Consider the following 24,287-nt stretch of genomic DNA (forward strand, 5'->3'; position numbering starts at 1 on the left):
TCACATAACCATCACAGTGTGACAATGACACTTGATCTGTTATTGTCACTTCGATTTTGTCATGTATTATGTGTGTTTGTGTGTGTGTGTGTGTGTGTGTGTGTGTGTGTGTGTGTGTGTGTGTGTGTGTGTGTGTGTGTGTGTGTGTGTGTGTGTTTCAGTTCCAGATATAAATAAATGTTATTAGTAGACATAGACATAAAGTAGTCACGTGAGATGTGACATATTTGTGCATAGTTAGCATAATCCTATTTATCTGCACTGTGTGGATTGTAGGATTGGAAAAAACCTCCGTGATCTTCTCCCATCAACTGGCGGATTGCGTTCTTAATGTGGACTCAGCGTAGTATACAGTAGTGTTCATATCGAGCTGGGCGATGTTTGGAAAAAATTCACCGGCCTTATTCGGAGACTCTTTTTATTAGATCATGACAAATAATAATAGCTTTGCCATGACAAATAATTGCCATAGATTTGACATTTCATTCATTTCCTCAGGTCTCATTAATAATCTGACAACAGTACTTGTTCAAAAGAAGAACAAAGTTTTAAAGATGTTGACATAACAAACATTATCGCTTTGAGTTCTAAACAAATGTAGAGCATCTCATGACTTATCTCATGAAAGATAATGATAATGATAATGATTCACTTCCTGATCACATATACCAAATGTGTATTAACTCCATTCCTATGTGCTTGTGCTTAGTTTAACCCTTTAAGTAGTGATAAGTAATGTACTAAGATTGTAAAATGAAGTGCATGAATTCTAGTTTCAGCCTGTTATTCATCACTGTAGAGTTTCTGTGCCTTTCAAACTACATAGCAAATCAATGTAAATATGTTAATGACATATCTGTAGTGCTGTGCTGTGCCTCGGGTTCAGCATTGTTGTGAGTAAGCAGGCAAGTGGATGATGTAAGTTGCTTTCTTGAGTTTTTTTTTTTTTTTTATAGTTATTTGTATTATTTTTTATCCCACTATCCGGTGTCACAATTCCCAGATGAGTATGAGGTTCCTTTTTGAGTCTGGTTCCTAACAAGGTTTCTTCCACATATCGTCTCAGGGAGTTTTTCAATGTCATCATCGCCTCCTGCTCTCTCATTAGGGATAAAAATTAAGGGGATACATTTAAAATGTATACTTTTTATTCTGAAATGATATATTCCTGTTAATCTGCTTTGTGTCAGTGTCCATTGTTAAAAGCACTATGTGAATAAAATTGCATAGAAACCGAATTGAATTCCACTCTCTGATTATGCCTTGCTAATCAGAGTTATTAAAAAGGTGTAATTGCAAATAAATTCTGATCAGACACTCAGTACTGCTTCGCATGTCTCACATCTCCTTGTTTTTGATTGTAATTTTTACATTTGTTTGCAGCTGATGCATTGTCTTTGCGATATTATTATTATTTTATTTAATTTTTTTACCTTGCTGTTAAAATCCTACATTTGACTCCATGGTTTTCATCACAAATCACAACAGTGTTTTGTTTTGTTTTTCATTACTTGTTCTGCTAGATAAGGGATCGTTCAGAGAGCTCGGATGTGTAATCAGTGCACCAGTGCAAAAAGCTGGAGAGTTTGTTTAGCTGTTGATTGGAGTGATAGGGTTTGAGATGGATGTAAGTGTGTAATCATGCCGTAACTCTCTTCTGTCTCTTTCTCTTCAGATATCAACATGGCTGGAGAGCCCAAACCATACAGGCCTAAAGCTGGCTCTAAAAGACCTCTGTCTGCTGTGTACTCGTAAGTGCCGCTGCTCTGTTTCTTTTGTCCTAAATTCTTAATCAGATTCATAAAAAGAAAATACTTCTATACTTCTGCTTTTTAGCTCAACTTTTATCAGTTGTTTTAACATTTTCTTGTTTCAAGTGCTTCTTATAAAGCAAACTTTATCTGTGTTTTTGTGTTACATCGTCTGGAAGATCCTAATAAATCACATTTTATTTATTTATTTATTTATCTATCTATCTATCTATCTATCTATCTATCTATCTATCTATCTATCTATCTATCTATCTATCTATCTATCTATCTATCTATTTATTTATTTATTAAAGTTCACTTTTAGTAAGATATATTATTTCTCCTTAAGTTCTGATGTATGATTAACCCTAATTTAATTTGCTGTGATTCTATTAATTTCAATTAGTTTATACAGTTTTTGCTTGGTTAGCACCTTTCACAGTAGCCACTGCTGTTTATCGAAGCAAATATCCAATAACATGATCTTCTGCATCAGTGTATGATGTCATCCATAACGTTTGACTTTGAAAACCGGTATTCATCTCAGTGAGAGGCATGAGAAGGGCAGATTAGCATCGCAGATCGAGATAACGGAGTAAAACTAGTCAGCACTTTTTGTTACTCATCAGAATCAGATAATACCCAAGCTGTGTGTCTTTGTCTTGCTTCGTTGCACGATTATCTACAGCAATCTATTCTCACGTTTGCTGAAGCTGCATTTGAGTCACAGTGCCGTGCAGGGAGATTACTGTAAAAGATTTTGCTTAAAGTTTTACCCTGATCAGAGTGAGAAGAGAATTGTTGTTCTCCGAGTTGGATGTTGAAAGATTCACTGTAGAGATATCAAATACACATCCTTCTACTTAGATTCTTCCAAAAGTGTTTTTTTTTTTTTGCTTGAATAAAAATTAAATCATGGAAGCGTTATGCAACTGATATCGGATAAATCTATGATACCGGTATATTTGCATCAAGGCAGGTACAAGACAAACCATTAATCTGCTTTAGAGGACACAATGCATTTGTGATATGAATTTTACTTCTATAATGCTTTTAACAAAAGACATTTCTAGAACTCTGAACGTAGCTTAAGATCCTTAGTGAGTAAACCAGAGGCTCCAATAGCAATGAAATACCTCCTGAGATGACATGAGGAAGAAACTCCAAAAGCACTCATCCTCTTCAAAGTTCCACCTGATAGTGTGATTATTAATAATTACTCTTCTGTAACTATATACTATACAGGGAAAAAGTGTGTTGAACCCTGTTTACAAGTACACTGGTGACTTATCAGACATTTTCAGTATAGTCAATTAGTTCATTAAATCTGTTATAAAATGATTCAGGATTCTGTTAGCTTTTAGTGTGAGACATGTGTTGTTCCCTCTGTTGGAATGACATTCATGCATTCATTCATTCACTCAAATTCAAATTTTCTACCGCTTACCCGAACTACCTCGGGTCACGGGGAGCCTGTGCCTATCTCAGGCGTCATTGGGCATTGAGGCAGGATACACCCTGGACGGAGTGCCAACCCATCGCAGGGCACACACTCTCTCATTCACTCACACACTCACACACTACGGACAATTTTCCAGAGATGCCAATCAATCTACCATGCATGTCTTTGGACCGGGGGAGGAAACCAGAGTACCCGGAGGAAACCCCCGAGGCACGGGGAGAACAAACTCCACACACAGAAGGCGGAGGTGGGAATCGAACCCCCAACCCTGGAGGTGTGAGGCGAACGTGCTAACCACTAAGCCACCGTGCCCCCCGTTGGGATAACATAACACAGAATATTATTGATTAATTGTTTGATATCACATTGAAGATTGAAACATAAAAATAAGTGTGAAAAATAATGGATCTTTTCTATGAACACTGAGTTATTAATCACCACTGTGAAGTGTGACCTGGCAAAGACATTCAGTGCTGAACATGGGCACAACTAAGGTACAACAGGTACAAATTTCTATATATATTTTTTTTTATTTTTTAGCTTCTGGTAAAAAGAGTTAAATGATGTTCAGTATGAGAATAATGTTGAGCCTATATACTATGAGAATAGCTCTAGGATGAGCCCAGGTCTATTATTACACCAGCAATTCTTAGTGCAAATCCTTACTGAATCTATGAACCATCCACGAAGGCAGAAGGTGAGTGACAATGCAAGTGCTACACAAATATGCCGCATGTATTGAATATTGAGATTCTTGGTTTCGAGAAAGCAGATAGAAAGCTTTGTTGTCTGTGTTGAAAAGGGACATGGTAGTAATGAGGCATGCATTTGTAGATATCCTGCAATACTATTATTTCTCTTCTCTGAGCCCTTTCACTGCTTTGTATTTCTCCTCCTTGTCATTGTAGCGGTAGCTTTTCCATTAGCTATCATTATATTCTTGTTTATTTTTTTCCCTCTCATTTGGTTTTTGATATGACAAATTCATTACCACTTGATTTGCATTTCAACAGTACATTTACAAATGTCTATTATGTGAGTTCTGTTAATTAGGAAAATAAAACAGGAGAATGACAAAACCATCAAAATTGGTTTTAAACAGCAATTGTATTTTTTAATTAAATATAATAAATCATTTGGTGGATGAAGAGACACATTTGAATGAATAATAATAGGAAGTAATAGGGTGTGTGTGTGTGTGTGTGTGTGTGTGTGTGTGTGTGTGTGTGTGTGTGTGTGTGTGTGTGTGTGTGTGTGTATGCTGGTGTGTGTGTGTGTGTGTGTATGCTGGTGTGTGTGTGTGTGTGTGTGTGTGTGTGTGTGTGTGTGTGTGTGTGTGTGTGTGTGTGTGTGTGTGTGTATGCTGGTGTGAGTGTGCATTGTGAAGCTTATTCTATAAGAGACTGTGGCCATGGTGACCTGGCCAGGATTAGCGGGCTGGAAAGCAATCTGAGCTCCACTCTGCCACATAGCTCACATATAGTGTCAATCCCCAGTCCTCAGTCTGCTCCTCTCACACTGACCACTGAGCGTGACCAGCAAGCCAATTGACATCCAGGTTGCCGGTTTTGTCGTAGTTTAATGCTTTTGGGAAGAAACAGAGCTTTAAGTAAGCACAGGAAAATTGTTTTGTAGATAGCTTGCCCTTTTCCAAATACAAGTAATCAAAGACTAAAGTGAGAAAAAATGTTCTCTTTAAAAAAATGTCGTATAAGTTAAATCTGTACAAACTTACGTTTTGAAAAAAAAACATGGTTCGCTGAGATTCGCTTTTATATTTATTCACTTGGCAGAAACTTTTATCCAAAGGAACTTGTGAGACTAAATTAGATTTATACCATACAGCTCAAGGGTTAAGATTCTGGCACGAGGAAAATACATTTCTGGTAGTTTTTACTGCTGGTGCAGAACCGTAAGCAGTAAGACACCACTGCTTTTCTCTCAAATAATGTTTTTCTTTCCTAAAATCATTATAATTAAACACCTGGTTTATTCATGCTTTAGTGCCTGCTTTATCCTGGCTATTCAGAGCTGGTCTCAGGAGCATTAGAATGGTACACCAATCCATCACAGGTTATTCATATACACACACTTTTTATCTACAGTCGTATGCAAAAGTTTAGGAACCCCTGACAATTTCCATGATGTTTATTTATAAATATCTGGGTGTTTGGATCAATCCATCACAGTTTATTCATATACACACACTTACATTTATGAACAGATTTGAGTAGCCAATCCACCTAAAGGCATGTGGGGGAAAAAACTGAGAATACAGAGGAAGCCTATGCACCCAGACACAAGAAAAACTTGTGAAACGCCACACATTCATTAATCCAATCCAATTAATTTTTTACAGAAAGCGTATTGAATGTATTGAATGTAGCTGAAATTCAAGGTAAAATGTTCCTTAGATGAACTTTTTTCATCTTGGCATCTATGCTATAAGTCTCCGATTGATGGAACACCGTTCTTTCAAAAGATATTTTTCAGTTGGTTTTTGGATGATGGTGCCAGACAGCACTGTCTAACACACTGCTCCAAATCTTCCTATATGTGAGATTGAGATCTGATGAGTGTGAAGGCCATGATGTGAGATTGACATTATTTTCCATTCTCACCAAACCATTAGGTGATGCCATGTGAATGGGGCGGAGTCATGATAAAATAGACCACTCCCACCAGGATAGAAATGTTTCAGAGTGTAACAGAGCGTTAAGTTTTGTTTACAGTTAGAATATTGGATTTTTGTATGCATGGTATGCTGTATATATATATATATATATATATATATATATATATATATATATATATATATATATATATATATATATATATATAGTACCTTACTGTACTGTATACTATAGATAACTAGCAAGAGAAATTAATTTTTATCTACATGCAAAAGTTTAGGAACCCCTGACAATTACTGATTTTCTTTTATAAATATTTGGGTGTTTGGATCAGCAATTTCATTTTGATCTATCAAACTTTTGTATACGACTGTATATTTAAATAAATATGTCTGCAATTTCATTTTTATACACCATTGAGTTGCTCGGAAGAGTCAACAGACACCTGAAAAGACAATTTTTTGCTAATTGCAGGTGTTGTATGACAATAAATCAAAGGTCTGGTGTTAACATGACGACTTAATGACAATAAATCAAAGGTCTGGAGTTAACATGACGACTTAATGACAATAAATCAAAGGTCTGGAGTTAACATGACGACTTAATGACAATAAATCAAAGGTCTGGAGTTAACATGACGACTTAATGACAATAAATCAAAGGTCTGGTGTTAACATGACGACTTAATACATCATTTTAATTTAATTTTAAGCTATAATTTAGTATATGTTTATTGGAATCACTCAGCACAATGAGGGGAACTGACCCATGGGTATTCTGTTCATGTCACGTGATGTCACGTGTAGCCCCACCCCCAAAACAAGCGAAATCAAAACATGGACAACATGGACATGTGACATATCAAAACACTCAGCACAATGAGGGGAACTGCCCCACGGGTATTCTGGTGACGTCACGTGACGTCACGTGAATATTAAAAATTTGCACAACATGGACATGTGACATATCAAAACACTCAGCGCAATGAGGGGAACTACCTCACGGGTATTCGGATCATGTCACATGCTCATGTCCTCCCACCTCCAAAAGTATTGGCACCCTAGCGTTCCAGTAGCTTTCACAATCTTTCTGTCCACTCGCCTCCAAAATGCACCGGCCTTTGCGAATACTTGCACCGTCAAAGCCAACATCAAAGTTTGTTGCGACGAACTTTACAAATCTAGTTCATATTATTATGATATTTTGTATAGCAGACTGGATAGTGAAACAATTTCATAATGTTTGTTGTCTTATTTATGTTTATTTGTATAGATAAAACTGTACTAAAATTAGGGGGCTAATTTGTAAAAATATTATAAAGTGGACTTGCTGGTTTCATCCTCTGGCCAGAAATCTCATTACAAAGCCTCAGGATGAGGCCCACAAATCTACATTAGCCCCTGGCTGTAAAATAAATTCACATAAATTTATAATCCCCATACAGTATAAATCTGTATGTAAAGATATACAACAATCTCTATGCTATGGTTTGTTAAATGTAGTTTAATACTTTGAAATAGTGAATATGGTTCTATATGCAAATTAGCAGACAAGATGTTAATGTATTTTGTATGTGTGTGTTTTTTTTCAGTGGATATGAATTTGACTATGACTACTACCGTGAGGATTTCTATAATCGGTATGTATTCGATTTCCCTTTTCCTCTGTTAGTACACGCCAGTCTTTAAGCAACTCTAACTAATAACTAACTTGTTTAAGCGTTTAAAACTGCTAATGGCTTATTCACGTTAGATGCATCAGTGCAGAATGTAAATCTCATGTCCTTTAACAAAGGTTAGAGGTCAAGAAGAAAATGAAGAAAGGAAAAAAAAACAAAGCACTTATTGTTGGCATTTACAGAGTGTTCCGCTGGCTTCAGCCTCACTCGTCGTCAAATTTGTACTTGGAGAAAAAAATCAACTCAAAGCAAATTTTGTGTAAAAATCCATTAGAATTGAGTGAATAGAGCATAGCCTTATGCTTAAAGACAGTGTGTGTGTGTGTGTGTGTGTGTGTGTGTGTGTGTGTGTGTGTGTGTGTGTGTGTGTGTGTGTGTGTGTGTGTGTGTGTGTGTGTTTCCCCTCTAATTCCTGTGCTTATGATCAAGGCCTTTATCAGTGGAGACATTTTGCTAAATGTCATCCAGGCTGAGAAACACTGTGCAGAGAAAGCACAAGTGTGTGAGTGTGCGTGTAGAGCACATAGCTCAGTCTGACATTTCCCTGTGTCTCTGTTCTCTCCTCTTTCCTTTGAAGATTCTTGAAAACTACACCACTGCCGTGTATAAAGATCTACCGAAGATAAATGAACAGTGTGCAGCCGGAGCATCTAGACATTTCTCGGGAAGTCACATAGGGAGATGTTTTGAGAAGCTTTGTTCAGGAAAGCTTAGTTATTGAGCAATCAAAGATTAATTGTGAAATCTGCAGCAGGGCTTATGTCTTTGACAGAAACTGTCAAATCATAGAGCTAACACTTATCTGGATAAAACAGTGTGATGCAATGACATACATGCCGTTTCGATATGAAATCAAATCTGCATCCAATCTCGATCCTGCCTAATCCCTGCATAGATTTAGCAAAGCCAGTTCAGCTCATGAAGACATCAATAACTATATAATGAGTTGAATAATATGTGTCGGAGAGGGAAATTACTCAATTCCTGCCCCGCAGATGTGCTGTGAGATCACTTTTGTTTTGTGTCTCAGGCTTTTTGACTATCATGGACGGGTGGCCCCGCCACCACGGGCCGTCATCCCTCTGAAACGCTCGCGTGTCGTGGTGCCATCAACACGAAGAGGAAAGACTTCTTTCTCCATCAAAACCTCCACCTCTTCGTCTTCACGGCCACCCTCGTCCTCCTCCTCCTCCTTTTCCGCCGGCCTCAAGCGTAAGTCCAGATGGCAGAAACGAATCTCTGCACTGCAGAGACCAAAACATAATTTGCAGGCCAAGTTCAAGACTTTGAACCACCATTCCACCATAATAAGCAACATTAATTTAAGCAGCAATAGCAGCTTTTGAAATAATACCTTTGGGTGTTACTTTAATAACATCATCTTGGGCACAGTCCAAGAGCTGTAGTAAAAATGTGGATATGTTCACTAAATAGGTCATCTAAAGCAGAGGAAGTGAGTCAATATCTACACTTTTTTATTATTCTGTGGAAAGTCAAGGTAGATTTGCAAGGCTGCAGTGACTCAAGCTGTGCTGGTATTATTGTGTGCTTAATTACTGTTCTTTTGCAATGCCAGCTTAACTGCAAGTTTATTAATGCAACTTTACTGCAAGGTTATTGTTATATTGTTCATTAATATAAGGAATGGAACAGGCTAGGTGGTACAGGTCATGGACTCTCTCTCTCTCTCTCTCTCTCTCTCTCTCTCTCTCTCTCTCTCTCTCTCTCTCTCGCTCTCTCTCGCTCTGTCTCCCTTTTATAATATGCAAATAGCCAAAAAGGAAAATGGATTTCTTCATTCATGTCATTGGAGTTATGTATTGATTTCCCTCAAAGGAGCAAATGCATGTCTGTCGATGTCATCAGCCGCCTCTTGGCTGAAATTGTCACTTTGATTCAGAATTGGCTGTGCCGCATTTCCCATCGGTGATTCATGGAAGGCAGAGCATGCCACATTCCATATGCCTGTAATTTACATTCAATTGCACAATTTTAGATTCTCATCTCCAGCCCATATGAACTAAGCGAGCTGGGCGGTGCTCGCTCTTCATCTGGAAGTTAGGACTGAAGATTACTTTTGTGTTCGAGTCTGAGCTCTGTGTATAGTGACTTCTCCACAGCTCGGCTTGAAGCAATTCGCCAGGGCTACATGCACAAAACACACATTGTTTGCTTTTATCTTTATCTCTCCCAAGCTTACATCTGTGTCCATGAGAGTAGCTCACAATCTGTCTCAGACTGAAGATTATACTCTGCAGTGGCCATGGGGGCATTAAAGAAATCTAAAATTAGCACTGAAATTTCTTCTCAGTGCAGTGACCTTTGATATGTTTTTTATGGAGATGAATCCACACTGAAATGGAGATGAAACGGTGAGAGATTACTATGTTTACTATCACTGAATCTGCACTGCTTTTGAATGCATAAACAAAGGCACTAGACCTGAATTCATTCTTTTTCTTATCATACAGCATTGTGTTTTTTGTGGCCCAATGCTGTGGTGTTTCTGCGGTGCATGTTGTTATATTGCAGTCTGATTCTACAATCGTTAAAATTAATTGTAATTAATTTAAATAATTTTATTCATACCCCATTATGACAATTGAAAACAGAATTTTAGAAATGCTGTATGACACGTACATAAGTATTCAGATCCTTTACTCGGTACTTACAATTGAAGCACCTTTGGCAGCAATTACAGCCTTGACTCTTTTCGGGTATGACTCAAAGCTTTGCCCAGTTGGACTGTGGGAATTTTTGCCATTCTTCTTCGCAAATCCTCTGTTGGTGGACAGCCATTTTTTAGGTCTCTGGGCCACTCAGGGCATTCACAGTGTTGCCCCTATGCCACTCCTCTGTTGTCTTGGTTGTTGTGTAATACCCAAAAAGACTAAAGGCTGTAACTACCGGAAAGGTGCTTCAACTAAGTACTGAGTAAAGGGTCTGAATACTAATGTACATGTGATATGTCAGGGTTTTTTTTTCTTTTTTCTTTTTAATACATTTACAGACATTTCTAGAATTCACTTAATAATTATTAAAAAAAAAAGATTAAAGCCAAATATTTTGCTTTTGGCTAGCAATGTGAAGGTTATTGTAGACTGTAGTAAAGGGCATTCTTCTATATTCACATTTTTCCAAACTTAACCCTTTTAGGTTTTAACTAAAACCCTTTTTAAGAAAAAAATAACTCCCACTAATACTTCAGATTTACCTCAGATTGTGTACAGGTAAAATGTGTGTCCTTGCCTGATGCTGAGGGATCTGGGGACAGTAGAGTGATGTCACTTCAGGTTGTTTCTGTCCGAATGCCTTCTGAGCTTTAGCTACATACTGTATATGTTCAAATGCATTGGGCAAATAATTATTTACTGCAATAATTAAGACGGGGTGATGTATTAAACCTTAAGTTACTCTTATCTCCTACCACTGAAAATTTGTGTTATTCCAAATTTTAATACATCACCAAACACACTGCATGCTTTATAACCATTTACAGTTATTTTTATTGTTGTGGAACGTCTTTAAGTCATATTTCTTGTTGTTACATAGTTTATAGCAGCTACAAACAGACATTCACCAGCTTGTCTTTTTTAACCAATGAAAAGTTCTCATCAAACATTTTCTTTGTTAAATAAAAAAATTCCCAAAGCATGCTGACAGATGAACATTTCTAAATTGCACTGAGGTGTGAATGAGTATGTGAATGTGTGTAGAAGGTGTTCTGTGATGGACTGGTGTCCAAGCTCAGGATCCGTTCTGCAGTGCGGTGGCTTGTCCATCTTTAAACACACAAATAGCTGTAGTGCTAACTGCATTGTGTTGTATTAAGAAGTCACCTCAGATGATGAATTGATGGCATCATTATTGATTGCTTTTTATCCATTGGGAGACTTGAATAGATAGCTTTAAACTGAAATCTGAAAATTGATTGATGTATAACATACATTGAGAGAAAAAGAGACCTTTGTTGAGAGGTTTGTAATGAGTACTTTGAAGATCTGAATGAAAAGGTAAACGTGTGTTATTTTTTTCATAGAAATACAATTATTCAGTTTCAATAACACTCAAGTAAAATATAAATGCCACAAACGTACTTTCTTTCATCTATTTATTAAGACTTTATGGGACTCAAGAAGCAGAGTGTGCTTCAGCTATTCCTCTGGTAAAAATGCTTCAAATATAAAATAGGGCTTAACAGTTTTATAGCAGTTTTATATTGGTCTATTTTTTTTATCTAGATAAATAAAAGCCATGTTTTTCCCACAATGTATGTTCATCCAGGATAAACATTATTAAATAAATTGCACATTTCATATTACATTAGCAAGACAGAGTGTTCATGGATAAAATCAAAGTAAGTGCTGTTACTTAATGGCCACCTTTTAGAACCATTACGGACCTCCGCAGATTCCTGGGCTTTGCAAATGTTATAGGAGATTTATTTGTGGATTCTAATCCATACCTGCTCCTCAGACATGATGTACTATACAGAGTGAACGGAGGCACGTGCAAACTAGCCTTGGATTTAGAGAGAAGCATTTCTCAAAGGATTTATTTACTTTATTCAAGATGAGAAATATTAAAGGACTCGGAACCGAGTGAAGAATGAGTTAAACTGTGATACCTACATGAGCATGTGTGTTTAAACTTATACGCTTTACTCCACTCTAGGACAGCTGCGGAATAGGGACTGAGTGACAAACTTCTCTAAGAATGTCCCCATGTAGCCTTATGTCTCACATGACTATCATGTTGATAGTAGAGCATCTTCTCTCTCTCAGATCATCCAGATGACACTGACTAGTTCTGAAGGATGTCACAGGCCATTTCCGTGTCTGACACTGATGTAGCATCAAAGGCGTGTTTCTGCTCAGTTCCAGCGACACTCCCTGCACTCCTACGTATGATCACTGTCATCTCTTCACCTCCTGCGGGAGGCAGAGGCATGACAATGTGTATATTTATATACCAATTTTTTTCAAACTATATTTTAATCTGTTCATTCCAAGCTACTTATGTGCACTGTGTTGCAGAGGATCAAAGCTGACACTCTATACTAAGCTGACATCTGTAGACAGATACATGGGCCTGTTTTTAGCTGATGAGGGCAGCTACAATCCTTATCAATAAAGTAGTCAAATATTTAAACCGTTTTGTTAAGTTGTTATGATGCACATGATCAGACAAGCAAGCAAAATTGTCAGATTTTATGCAAGATGGATTTTTTTTTTCAGTTTCTTATACCTGTCTGTAAACAGGATTTAAGGATTTCCATAAAGTAAGAGAAATCACATTTAAACACAGCTCTGGAATATAAGCAGCCTGCTATGTTGTTGTTTTTAAGAGATGATTTGATCTGATTAGTGCTGGGTTTGAATTTCAAATGTTTAACAATACATTCTGTGGCCATGGTAGCAACTCGCAGTTGCAATTGGCTGAACATAGACATACAGGAGGCCATGGTGGTGAAAAAAGTGCTCTTTTAATGAGGGTGATGTGAGGAGTGTGAAGAAGTAGTGTGCTCTGTGGTTGTGGTTTCCAGGCAGGGCTGAGTAGTCGACAAGGCAGGACAAAGCAGCTTCAGGGAGCATCATCCTGGAATGGAGAGAACAGCATTCAGCAGTTATTACTGTAAAAGCAACTGGCTTAGCTTAGCTTGTATGCTGCACTTCTTTCTAGTCTCTGTGCTTCTGCTGGAGGGTAAGTGATTGCGTCCTCTCTGATTGGCTACCCACCTTGAGTGCTTCTGCCTCCCTGCCATACAACCATGTGCCTTCTTGCTTTCCATAACAACAGGGGTGCTTAAGTGGCGCTGTCCTTTCAGCACCCGGGTGGAAGTCGTGCAAGGAGCGTGTTTAAGCTGCATGTAGGTGGCGTGGGATCCACTGTCACTACATGTAAACATAAATCTTGTTCAGTTATTTAAGAACTGCTATAGATGCACTATTATGTAATTACCTTGAAACTAACAGAAAAACATAGGTAAAAACACTGTGTGATGAATAAAATCTAATTGGACTGGTAAATATCTAAAGGTGAATATCTAAAGATAAATGCCATGGGGTGAACAAGCCATTAAGATATTATGAGTTTTCTTGGTGGGTTTTCCCATGTTTTTTTTTTCATGTGCTTTGTGGTAATCGATTAAAAAAAAGAAAGCTAATAAAGTGAGCTAATAAAGAAAAAAAAATCTGTTCCAGTTGGCTTGGTTTGTTTCTTTTTTTAAGTGAAATTGCACACTAATTTAAGTGCTCGGTGAAGAGGTAGGTCTTTAATCTTTATTTAAAGATAGGCAATGACTCAGCCTTTCCTTTGAGCGTACCAGCCGGGTGTTTTTTTTTTTGTTGTTGTTGTTGTTTTTTGTCTGTTTTTTACTCATTCCACTAAGACACTAACACTCAAAGTCTTGAAATTGGTTCAGTCATCAAATTTCCTGTGTGTGTTTTCTGTGAAACGATATTGGAGAGAATTTGCAAAAGCAGAGAAAACGATGCGGCAAAACGTTGAATTTACGTCCAAAACCGGGTGATAGTAAGAATGAATAATCCAACAGTGTTTTTGTTGATTTGTTTCTCTAAAATTAAATGTTGGCTGGCAAGAAAGAACAAAATTACTGAAGTAAACAATGGGATATTTGAATAACTGTTTAACCTTTGGCACATTGTTATCGATAGCTGTTTTATGTGAAAACAGACGATACTCAGAGGAAGTAGAACATGGAGTAATCTCTACAGTAGTGTCAATTTATCCTGTAGTACAAGTTAATATCATTTGTTGTATTTTTGGACAAAGGGTTCCGTTTGAATATTCTTAACTCTTTTTTATTCCCAGTCCTTCCCATGAATGTCTGTACAATCTATGAGGATTAATGTCTGTAGTATTAAATAAATAACCAAAATACCACTTCATAGAAACATGGTTCACTTCCTGCCATTTACAGTACATTTACATAAACATGGAGTCATTTGGTAGAGCCTGTTATCCACAACAACTTGCAGAACATGAAAACATCTGAAGGTGAAGTCATCTGCTAAATCTGTAAGGATTAGTCATGCACGTGCAAAAGAGGTCTATAGTAATCTCAGTACATCATTATCATGAAGCCAGAGTACAAACTTATAAATACAGAAATAAAAAAAAATAAGGACATACTGTATACAAGGCAGTAAGTGCAAAAGTAAAAGTAACTGCAAACAACACCCTAAATATCACCTACCTACTTCAACAGTAATAAAAATCTGGAGTATGATATACTCAAGACCAAAAGATCTTTAATAAAACAACATACTGTAGCATGGGCTTTTATAACCCAGTAATCCATAACTGACAAAAAGAAAACTGCTGGCCAGTATTTTTTTTCCACTGCTGAAAGAAAACCAAGTCGTAGGACTTTGCTTTAGTTAGTTCAGTTTGCTTTTAAATTACGGCTTTTTATCGATCCAGGTGTCTAGAGGGTTATAGACCTCAATTCAGGCCCCACTCAGGGAGTAGATTTATAAAAAATCACAATCAATATCATGAGATCTGAAGAACAACATTTATATAGCCTTTACCTCTTCACAATCGATAAGGTCAACCAGACTGTATTGTGTAAAAACCACTGTGCTAATCAAATATGACCTGTTTCATTGAGAAATCTGTTCCTATAGAACAATCTCAGGTCTATTACTCTGAATTTGATAGCTTGCTTTTTTTCTTCAAGTTATTTCTTTTCCTTAGTTGAGTCAGTTGTGATTAAGATGTGCAGCCATAGTTTCAAAGAAAGTATTATAGTGGTTTAAATTAAAAACTGCTATGGAGGAATATTTTGCATGTGTGCGGTTTAGGAAGCCAGGATTCAATCATGGATTTATTAAAAAAAAAAAAAAAAAAAAAGTTATATGATTACAAAGCCAGATTTTTATCACATGTTTTGTGGTGTTTGTGTTTTATCTGCTTGTGCAGTGAAGACGGATCAGCTCCAGACAATCAAGCGTGAGCTGACTCAGATCAAGCTGAAGATCGACTCTCTCCTGGGCCGTCTGGAGAAGATAGAGAAGCAGCACAGAGCCGAGGCGGGTAAGAAGGGTAGTGGGGACCTGCCAGGGACAAACAGGAGTTGGTCAGGAAAAAGGGGAGTAAATGAAGATCACATACAAACAATCAATCTCTTTGACAGGCTAGGAGATATCAGGCTTGAGCGCTCTGTCATAATGGAGGTTATGTGACAACAAAGTGATATAAGAGGGATTTTTTAATATAAAAAGCCAAAAGCAGATGATATATGACGGAACAGGGAGAGAACCTGAGCTTGTATACATCCAGAAATATGGAGCTTTTTGGGAGGAATCTCAGTTCGTATTTCATATTTATCATGAAATAACAGTTTGTTCAAATATACATTATTATGTTGGCTTTGTAGAAGCCAACATTCTGTTTTACTATTTCAGCGTAGACAAAAATTTATAAAATTTAATGCGGCCTAGAGCTTTCGAGCCACATGCACCAAATTCGGATATGTTATAGACGCTGGTCGGAAGTTTGTTGCTATTACTTTTCTAAGTGATCGGAGTACCAGTACTTCCGGTACTGGATCTCAAAATGGCCTTTTTCCCCATAGACTCCCATTATAAACTTTGGAGGTCTATAACTCGGCAAGCTTTTGAACTATCTACACCAAACTTGGCCAGCTCCTTTAGGGTGATACTCTGAACAAAGGTTTAAATTGGTGTACCAACTGGCCTTCCGGTTTTGCCGCAGCCCCGCCCTCAAAATATGCAAAATCAAAAAACTTTTTACAACATGGACATGTGACATATCAAAACACTCAGAACAATGAGGGAACTTCCTCAGGAGTATTCGAATGACATCACATGCTCGTCTCCACTTGCCTCCAAATGTTTTGGCACCCTAGCTTTCTGTCTACTTGCCTCCAAAAGTAACACTGACCCTTATGTCCACTCAAAAAGCACCGGCCTTTGTGAATACTTGCATCGTCAAAGCCAACATCAAAGTTTGTCACGACGAACTTTACAAATCTAGTTGTTATTACAGTTACACCTGCATATTTATGCAGTTATCTAATCATTTAAACATGTGATATCAGCACAAAGCATAAAATCATGCAGATACTGGTCAAGAGCTTCAGATAATGTTCACCTCAAACATCAGAATAATGGAAAAGTGTGATCTTTTACTGTGGCATTGTTGTTGGTGCCAGATGAGCTGGTTTATTTATTTAAGTAACTGCGGGCATTTTGGGATTTTCACACACAACAGTCTCTAGAAACAAATCCTGTGTGCTTTGCATCTGCAGTGAAACCTTTTGTTGATCAGAGCAGAATGACCAAACTGGCCTGAGCTGACAGGAAGTCTACAGAAACTCGTATAAGCAGTCTTTACAACCAGGGTGAGCAGTAAAACATCTCAGCAGGCACAGCAGATCAATCTCTGAGGTTGATGGCCTACAACAGCAAAAGAACATAACACGTTCAATTCCTGTCAGCCAAGAACAGGAATCTGTGGTTATCATAGGGCACAGACTCACCAAAAATCAACAGGTTATTTATTTTTTTCTGTGTATTCGTGCTTAAGATATGCCTCATATTCCTGCTCTCATGGAGTGGAGCCCAATGTAATATTCTGCTGTTGTAGCCAATCCATCTCAAGTTTGATATGCGTGCATATCTGTTCATTTTCCTCAGACCTCTCTTCAACAAAAAGCTGTTTACCTCAGATTTCTCTTGTTTGTTTGTTTTATGCTCTATTCTGTATAAACTCTAAACACTGTTGTGTGGGAAAATCTCAGGAGATCAGCAGTTAATCAAATACTCAAACCAGCCCTTCTGGCACAACAACAACAGCACGGTTATAGTCACAGAGATCAGATACTTTATTCTGTGTTGTAGATGAACATTTATGGATGCTCTTGGCCTGTATCTGCATGATTTTATGCATTGGTTTTCTCCTACATGATTGTCTGTTTTCATAATTGGATAAATTATCAGGTGTACAGTTTTTCCATTTACTGTATATCAGTGCCAGTATGTTTAAGGATACTCCAACAGAGATATGGTTACCCCCGAGTAGTTCGGATAAGCGGTAGAAAATGAATGAATGAATGAATGAATGAATGAATGAATGAATGAATGAATGAATGAATGAATGAATGACACACCTCCAGGATTGGGGGTTCGATTCCCGCCTCCGCCTTGTGTGTGTGGAGTTTGCATGTTCTCCCTGTGTCTCGGGGGTTTCCTCCGGGTACTCCGGTTTCCTCCCCCAGTCCAAAGACATGCAAGGTAGGTTGATTGGCATCTCTGGAAAATTGTCCGTAGTGTGTGATTGCGTGAGTGAATGAGTGTGTGTGTGCCCTGCGATGGGTTGGCACTCCGTCCAGGGTGTATCCTGCCTTGATGCCTGATACCGCCTGGGATAGGCATGGGCTCCCCGTGACCCGAGAAGTTTGGATAAAGCGGTAGTGAATGAATGAATGAATGAATGAATGAATGAATGAATGAATGAATGAATGATTTACACTCTTAAAAATAAACGTGCCACAAACACAAAAACCAAACTGAGTACCAAGTAAAATATCATAGAAGAGTCAATAAGCTCATGCAGATTACAATTAAATTTTTTACAAATTCTACCAGTATGGTTTCTGTAGTAGATCCTATTGTATCATTTATGTAAATGATTTAGCTGAAGGCAGCTCAGAGACCTGGGACTAGCTAAGGGGCTCAGACATACTGTAAGGTGAGAAAGGAGAGAGACAGAATTTTGTTGATTTTTCACTTTATTTACCCTCTCTGCTCTGATTAGTGCACTGATTAGTGCTCTCACTTTAAATTCAAGACAGGTGTCACATCTGTACAGAGTCTATGGCACTGTGGTAATTTGATGCACCAGTGCAAAACAAAACATCAAATTTATATTTATAATCAGAAATCATTACACATTAAAAAGGTAACTGTTGGTACCATTTAGTCATGTTTGCTGCTTATCCAAACCTTGGCAGAGAACAGTAAGTAATTTGACCTTTTTGTAATTAAATACCTTTATGAATTAGAAAAAACTTCTTTCTTTGTTTCCAAAATAAGCCTCTGAGTGATTATGATACAGAGAACTAAAGAAAATCACCACAAATATCCTATTAGTAGAAGGACCCTTTTGAAGGAAAGTAATTATTTAATTTTAATGTCTCAACAACAAAATGGTTACAAATCCAGTTAGAAGATCCAAAAGCCCATTTTCCTATATTATATCCTACAGTATGGGGGCACGGTGGCTTAGTGGTTAGCACGTTTGCCTCACACCTCCAGGGTTGGGGGTTCGATTCCTGCCTCTGCCTTGTGTGTGTGGAGTTTGCATGTTCTCCCCGTGCCTCGGGGGTTTCCTCCGGGTACTCTGGTTTCCTCCCCCGGTCCAAAGACATGCATGGTAGGTTGATTGGTATCTCTGGAAAATTGTCCGTAGTGTGTGATTGTGTGAGTGAATGAGTGTGTGTGTGTGCCCTGCGATGGGTTGGCACTCCGTCCAGGGTGTATCCTGCCTTGATGCCCAATGACGCCTGAGATAGGCACAGGCTCCCCGTGACCCGAGAAGTTCGGATAAGCGGTAGAAAATGAATGAATGAATGAATGAATGAATATCCTACAGTATATCCTATTATATAACTAAAGTGCCTGACAGTTTGAGGTAAACACAGTATTTCACCCTCAAACACATTTTGAACAATATAAATACACTTACAAATTATTAAATGGTATCTGAAGTGATCAGTAAATACATGACTGCATGACTGTTTTTTCTATATGTTCATTATCGCAACACCGTTAAAAACTCCAGCTAGACTTATTACATTCAGCTGTAACTACTGCAAACGAGTGCTTGGATATTAAACCTTATACACATTTCCTTTGAAAACAGAGCTAAAGCACACCGTGCACACATTCTCATTTTTCATGGCCTCAGTTTTGTCTCTCGTTGGCACATTGAGCTGTGCTTCTAATATAATACATTAGCATATGAAATAATCAAACGGAAAGAATAGTGACCAGTTCTTCTGCTCTTTCATTCATGCTGAAGCCGTACACTTTCTCTCTCTCTACGTATGAAATAACAGCTTTAAAGATAATCGTGCTGTTTTATTGTCTGGCAGCCAATGAATGTTACTGCTATGTTAAACCTATAATGTTAAACTGAGAAATTTGCAGCGATTACGTGATTGACACAATTTAAATGTTTAGCATCTATCTCGTGTCTTGGATCATGACAATCAGCCTCAGTATATTTATTAATACATAATAACACTACTTTTAGATGTTTATTCTGTCTTTCTTCTCATTCGTGTATTGCTGTATTTATATAAATTGTATTTTTTATCCCTCGTAAAACTTTTTTACACTTAAGGAAAAGTTGGAAAAAATTAATTTGAAACAAGTTGATGCAATTTTTTGGCATTTTCAGAAATACACATGGGACATTTTAATAATCTGAATATTCTACTCAGAAGTTCAAGTTAAGCACCTGCACTTAAGTAAACTCTGACTATGGAGATCTTTCCCTGCATACAGATTGATGTAACTTTTGAACTTGCATTTCGACGCTGAATATGGTCCGTGGTGTGGAGAGAACAAGCACCAGAACTCAGACTTGCCCAGAGGTCTTTGATAACAAGTCTCTACAAAACAATGTTTAATATGTCATGTCCCTACAGACTAATTAGCAGTTTTGCAGATAGGGTCCTTTATCTCAGGAATGATTGATATCTCCTTTTTGTGCCAGCATGCCACTGTCAGCTCTTGTCTTATTGTCTTTTTCTTATGCTTCTACTCTCTCTCTCTCTCTCTCTCTCTCTCTCTCTCTCTCTCTCTCTCTCTCTCTCTCAGAGGCTCAGAGGAAATATGAGGATAACTGTGACTCGCTACATGAGGAGTCCGTATCAGAGACGGCAGAGAACTCGGCTGAGGAGGCTGGCGAAGGGACGCTAGACGCAGAGGCTGGAGAGATGACCGACGGAGGAGAGGACGACTACGACGAAGAGGGTAGCACTGATCCGGTACGGTCAGCTCCTTGGGGGTCAGAGAGATAGTATAGGTCTTGTCACATTTGACAGCAGCGAGCGTTCACACCCTCCCCTCTATTAAACATAATGCGGTGGAATTATTCATGACCGTACATCTGAGGGCCGTGTCAGAGATGTGTCACGTCTATCAATGCCACTTGGCACACACGGTAATTAAAAGCGAGTGCAAAGTGCAGTCTAGCTGTATGGAGAGAGAAACAGATAGGGTGGCTCTGTTGCATAGATGCAGACATTTGCTGTCGTTAAACGGAGGAAATGAGCCAGGGAGCGTGCAAAGGGAGAGAGCAGCTAAGCATCTAAGAGAAGCCACAGATAATATAACCATGAAAGCAGGCTTGCGCTCATATTTAGTGTCTAATATATCATATATTTCACAGCTTTTAAAGATGATATCTTTGAAAACACTAATAGAGTTATTTGTAGACTCCTTTATTTGGGTTAATTGAGCTTCAGCAATCCGCACAAAGTCAGAAAAACTCTGAGACGTGACTCTGTCTATCTCGTATTCACACACCTACTTCAGAGGAATAATGACTGTCTCGCCTGGGGTTCTTCTGTGGTTCAGTGAGGCCACATACTCTGTTATATTTATTAGCCCATTTAAAGGGCAGCCTGAATGAATCACGAGTGGTATGAACACTTCTCTCACTAATGGAAGATAATATTTTTCAGAAGCAGACTGTTCCTTCAGACAGTCATCCTCTATCAAGGTCACAGTCATCACTGATAACAAATGGACTGAAGGGAGATGTTTAACTTTTTTTTTTTGTCTGCCAGACAGCTTGACTTTACCGTGAGAGAAGAATATGTTGTGTTAGACTGTTTTGTAATCTTTCGGGTTTTTTTTTTTGTTGTTTTTTTTTTCAGATAGAGAACCATGTGTCTGATATTGACAACTAAAGGTAAGCTGATTGCATCCATGAATATTTATATATTTTTAGTCTAAGCACGTATTATTTAAATGCATATTAGTTGTGCTTCTTAAAAACAATCCAAGATTAAAGAAAAAAATGGTAAAGAAAATGAGCCAATTACCATCACCGTTGCAGATGGTTAGAGTTTAAATTTTATTATTTGAATATATAACAAACTAATTAGATCTAATTGTTTGGTCAATAAAACTCACTGTAGTACAATAGAATGCCTTATTAGCCAGGCTACCACCTATTTCTTTCTTTATAAGAACATTTATATTAAAATCATTTACAGTATGTAAATATTGGACAAGACATTTGTCACAATACCATACTCTATGCAAAGTCTTTTCTTCTGCCAGGCCATGCCAACTGGGAAATCAACGCTGCTTTGTAACTGCAGCGTTTGGGGGAAGGAAGGATGACATGAAACTGTGGGAAGAGCTTCAAAAAAAAGAACTAATAAATCAACTTTTAAAGAGACAATGAGAGCAGGTGTATGATTGGTCTTGGTGAGAGGCAATGCAGCGCACACTCATGGACAAATCTCTCGCGGCCAGGCGTTATCAATCGCTCAGCATTTCACTGGCCTTCATTTGATTACCTTGAAATATTCATACGTTCAGAGGACGGAGCTTAACATTGCTTGTATAGAGTGAAAATAAAAATGAACTGCTGAGAGCTGATTACATGCTTTTTAAAGTGGTTTTACACATATGTTATGATTTGTCGTGGCATTAAACGATGCATAATCTCGGTTGTCCATGCGTAATGTTCCAGCTTGAATATTTCAGTTTTATTTTCATTAAATATCTGAATGAATTCAACATTTTTGTCTGTGTGAGAATTTATGTAAATAAAGTGGAACTGTGTGTGTGTGTGTGTGTGTGTGTGTGTGTGTGTGTGTGTGTGTGTGTGTGTGTGTGTTGGGGGGGTATAATGTTAAAGAGAATGCAGTGCTGTTATTAAGACAAGAAGATTTATCATCGTTCCTCACCTCACACATTTCTTCCATTGGATTTTTCCATTCTGCAGTGGAGGAAAGCAGATGCTGCTGTGGCTGCTGTTGCTTCCCTCCGGCAAACACTGCCATGTGTCTGTTTTCAGTCATACTCATCTCTCTCTTTCTTTCAATCTCTAATTCCCTCCTTTCATTTTGTCCTCCCTCCATCTTTCTCTCTTGCCATATTGCCATCTTTCTCACCAGCCCCTGAGCTGATTCTCATTCTTTTCTCCAGCTTCTCACAGTGCTGTTTAATAACCGCCTCAGGTGTGCCGGCCCCATGCAAGCTTTCAGCAGTGGTGATTATATTTACTTTAATGTTCTATTGTTCGCGCCCCATTAATTCACTGATGTCCAAACATTTGGTTGGTTTCTCAAACCAGTGCTGCATCTGTGCCGAAATGACAAATCCCCCTTCAGTCAATCCAGAAAACTAGCCCAAAGACTTTCAGCACTGTACTGCCATATCACATCTGTAGATTGGCCACATCTGTCCTGAGAAATGTCACTAAATTAACTAGCATTTGTTCCATGTTTCTCCTTTTACCCTGTTTAGACTTGTGTGTTTTATTATGTATGTTTATGTGCCATTTGCATTGCATTGCATTGCAGCTTTCTTTCTTGTACGTATATGTTCATGTGAGAAGAGAGTAATTATCCAAACCTCAGATGTTTCTACACATACAGCATGTTTAATGGATGCTAAACTACAGTGACACCACATCTCATTTATTCACTGATTGGAGTTACACCATATTGATAGTGGACTCTATTTTTGTATGGCAAATTTTGATGGCTTTAGAAAGCTTGTTTTCTTTTCTTTTCTTTTCTTTGCTTTTCTGTCAATGTCCTAACTATCTGTCTTGCATCTGATCTCTGTATAATGTAACAGAGAACGTAAGGAACCTGATAGAACAAATAAAAAAAAAGACATGGTTACCAGCATCAAAATGTATTTCTCACTGTGGGCAACGTGTCTATATTATGTCTTCTTTTTCCTTTTTTTTTATTTTTTTTTTTTTAATATAACATTTCAGAGAAAATGCTATTATATTCAGTCTATGAAAAAAACTGGCCATCAGCCCAAGGACACGATCCATTGAATAAAAACGTGTATAGAAATGTATACAATTTTTAAAGCTATTTTTTATGATGAGCATGTCTATTATTTTAATGTAATTTCTGTTTTAATTCAGTTGTTGCATTTATTGTATGGCTTTAGACTTCATTCCATAGAGGAAGCGCATTATTAAAAATCAGTGGATGTGATATGATTGTCTGTGGAATTTATTTAGTTTTCCTGTTTCAGTTTTTATTTAATAATATAAGCACAATCAGGATATGCAACGATAGCCAATACGATTAATGAATCACATTACACATTTGTCTTGGACTGGTCAATGTACACATCAGATTTAATGCTCTAGCATTTATGTCGCACAAAATCGAAGGTGCAAATTCAGTCATGTCAGGAAATTTGCCCTTAATCAAAAGAAAATTGCCAATCTAGGTTTTTATATTGTAGAGATTTAAAAGGTATTTATAGCCTATGAATTTAGCTCAGTCTTTTCAAATACTGTGTATATGTAACATTGCACATCCACTTGAACATTTATCACAACAATTCTGTTTTATTTTATTTTTATTTTTTTTAAGGATGGAATTGTAAACTAGCATCATTTATGTTATTAAAATCAGTGTTATTAGTATCATTAATCAGTATAATATTAAGAAGAAGAAGAAGAATTTGTAATCACAAAAATGTGTTCTAACA

At 37.7% G+C, this 24,287-nt stretch overlaps 1 protein-coding gene across 5 annotated transcripts in view; it reads left to right on the plus strand.

Moving 5' to 3' along the window:
• Window positions 1-23,782, plus strand: part of LOC113644489 (RNA-binding Raly-like protein) — a 186,916-nt gene extending 163,134 nt beyond the window's left edge. For 4 of the 5 annotated variants that reach the window (XM_027149383.2, XM_047811701.1, XM_027149386.2 and 1 more), the window contains 7 exons: window positions 1,676-1,751; window positions 7,438-7,485; window positions 8,555-8,736; window positions 15,472-15,585; window positions 20,400-20,569; window positions 21,464-21,498; window positions 21,873-23,782. In XM_027149383.2, coding sequence (XP_027005184.1) covers window positions 1,676-1,751; window positions 7,438-7,485; window positions 8,555-8,736; window positions 15,472-15,585; window positions 20,400-20,569; window positions 21,464-21,496 — 623 coding nt within the window. In that variant the 3' untranslated portion in view covers window positions 21,497-21,498; window positions 21,873-23,782. Of the gene's footprint in view, window positions 1-1,675; window positions 1,752-7,437; window positions 7,486-8,554; window positions 8,737-15,471; window positions 15,586-20,399; window positions 20,570-21,463; window positions 21,499-21,856 lie in introns of all 5 variants that reach the window. The other variant, XM_027149385.2, reaches the window with a different exon arrangement.
• The last annotated feature ends 505 nt before the right edge of the window (window positions 23,783-24,287 follow it).

The sequence above is a fragment of the Tachysurus fulvidraco genome, chromosome 3 (genome assembly GCF_022655615.1).
Source record: "Tachysurus fulvidraco isolate hzauxx_2018 chromosome 3, HZAU_PFXX_2.0, whole genome shotgun sequence".
Lineage (NCBI taxonomy): Eukaryota > Metazoa > Chordata > Actinopteri > Siluriformes > Bagridae > Tachysurus > Tachysurus fulvidraco.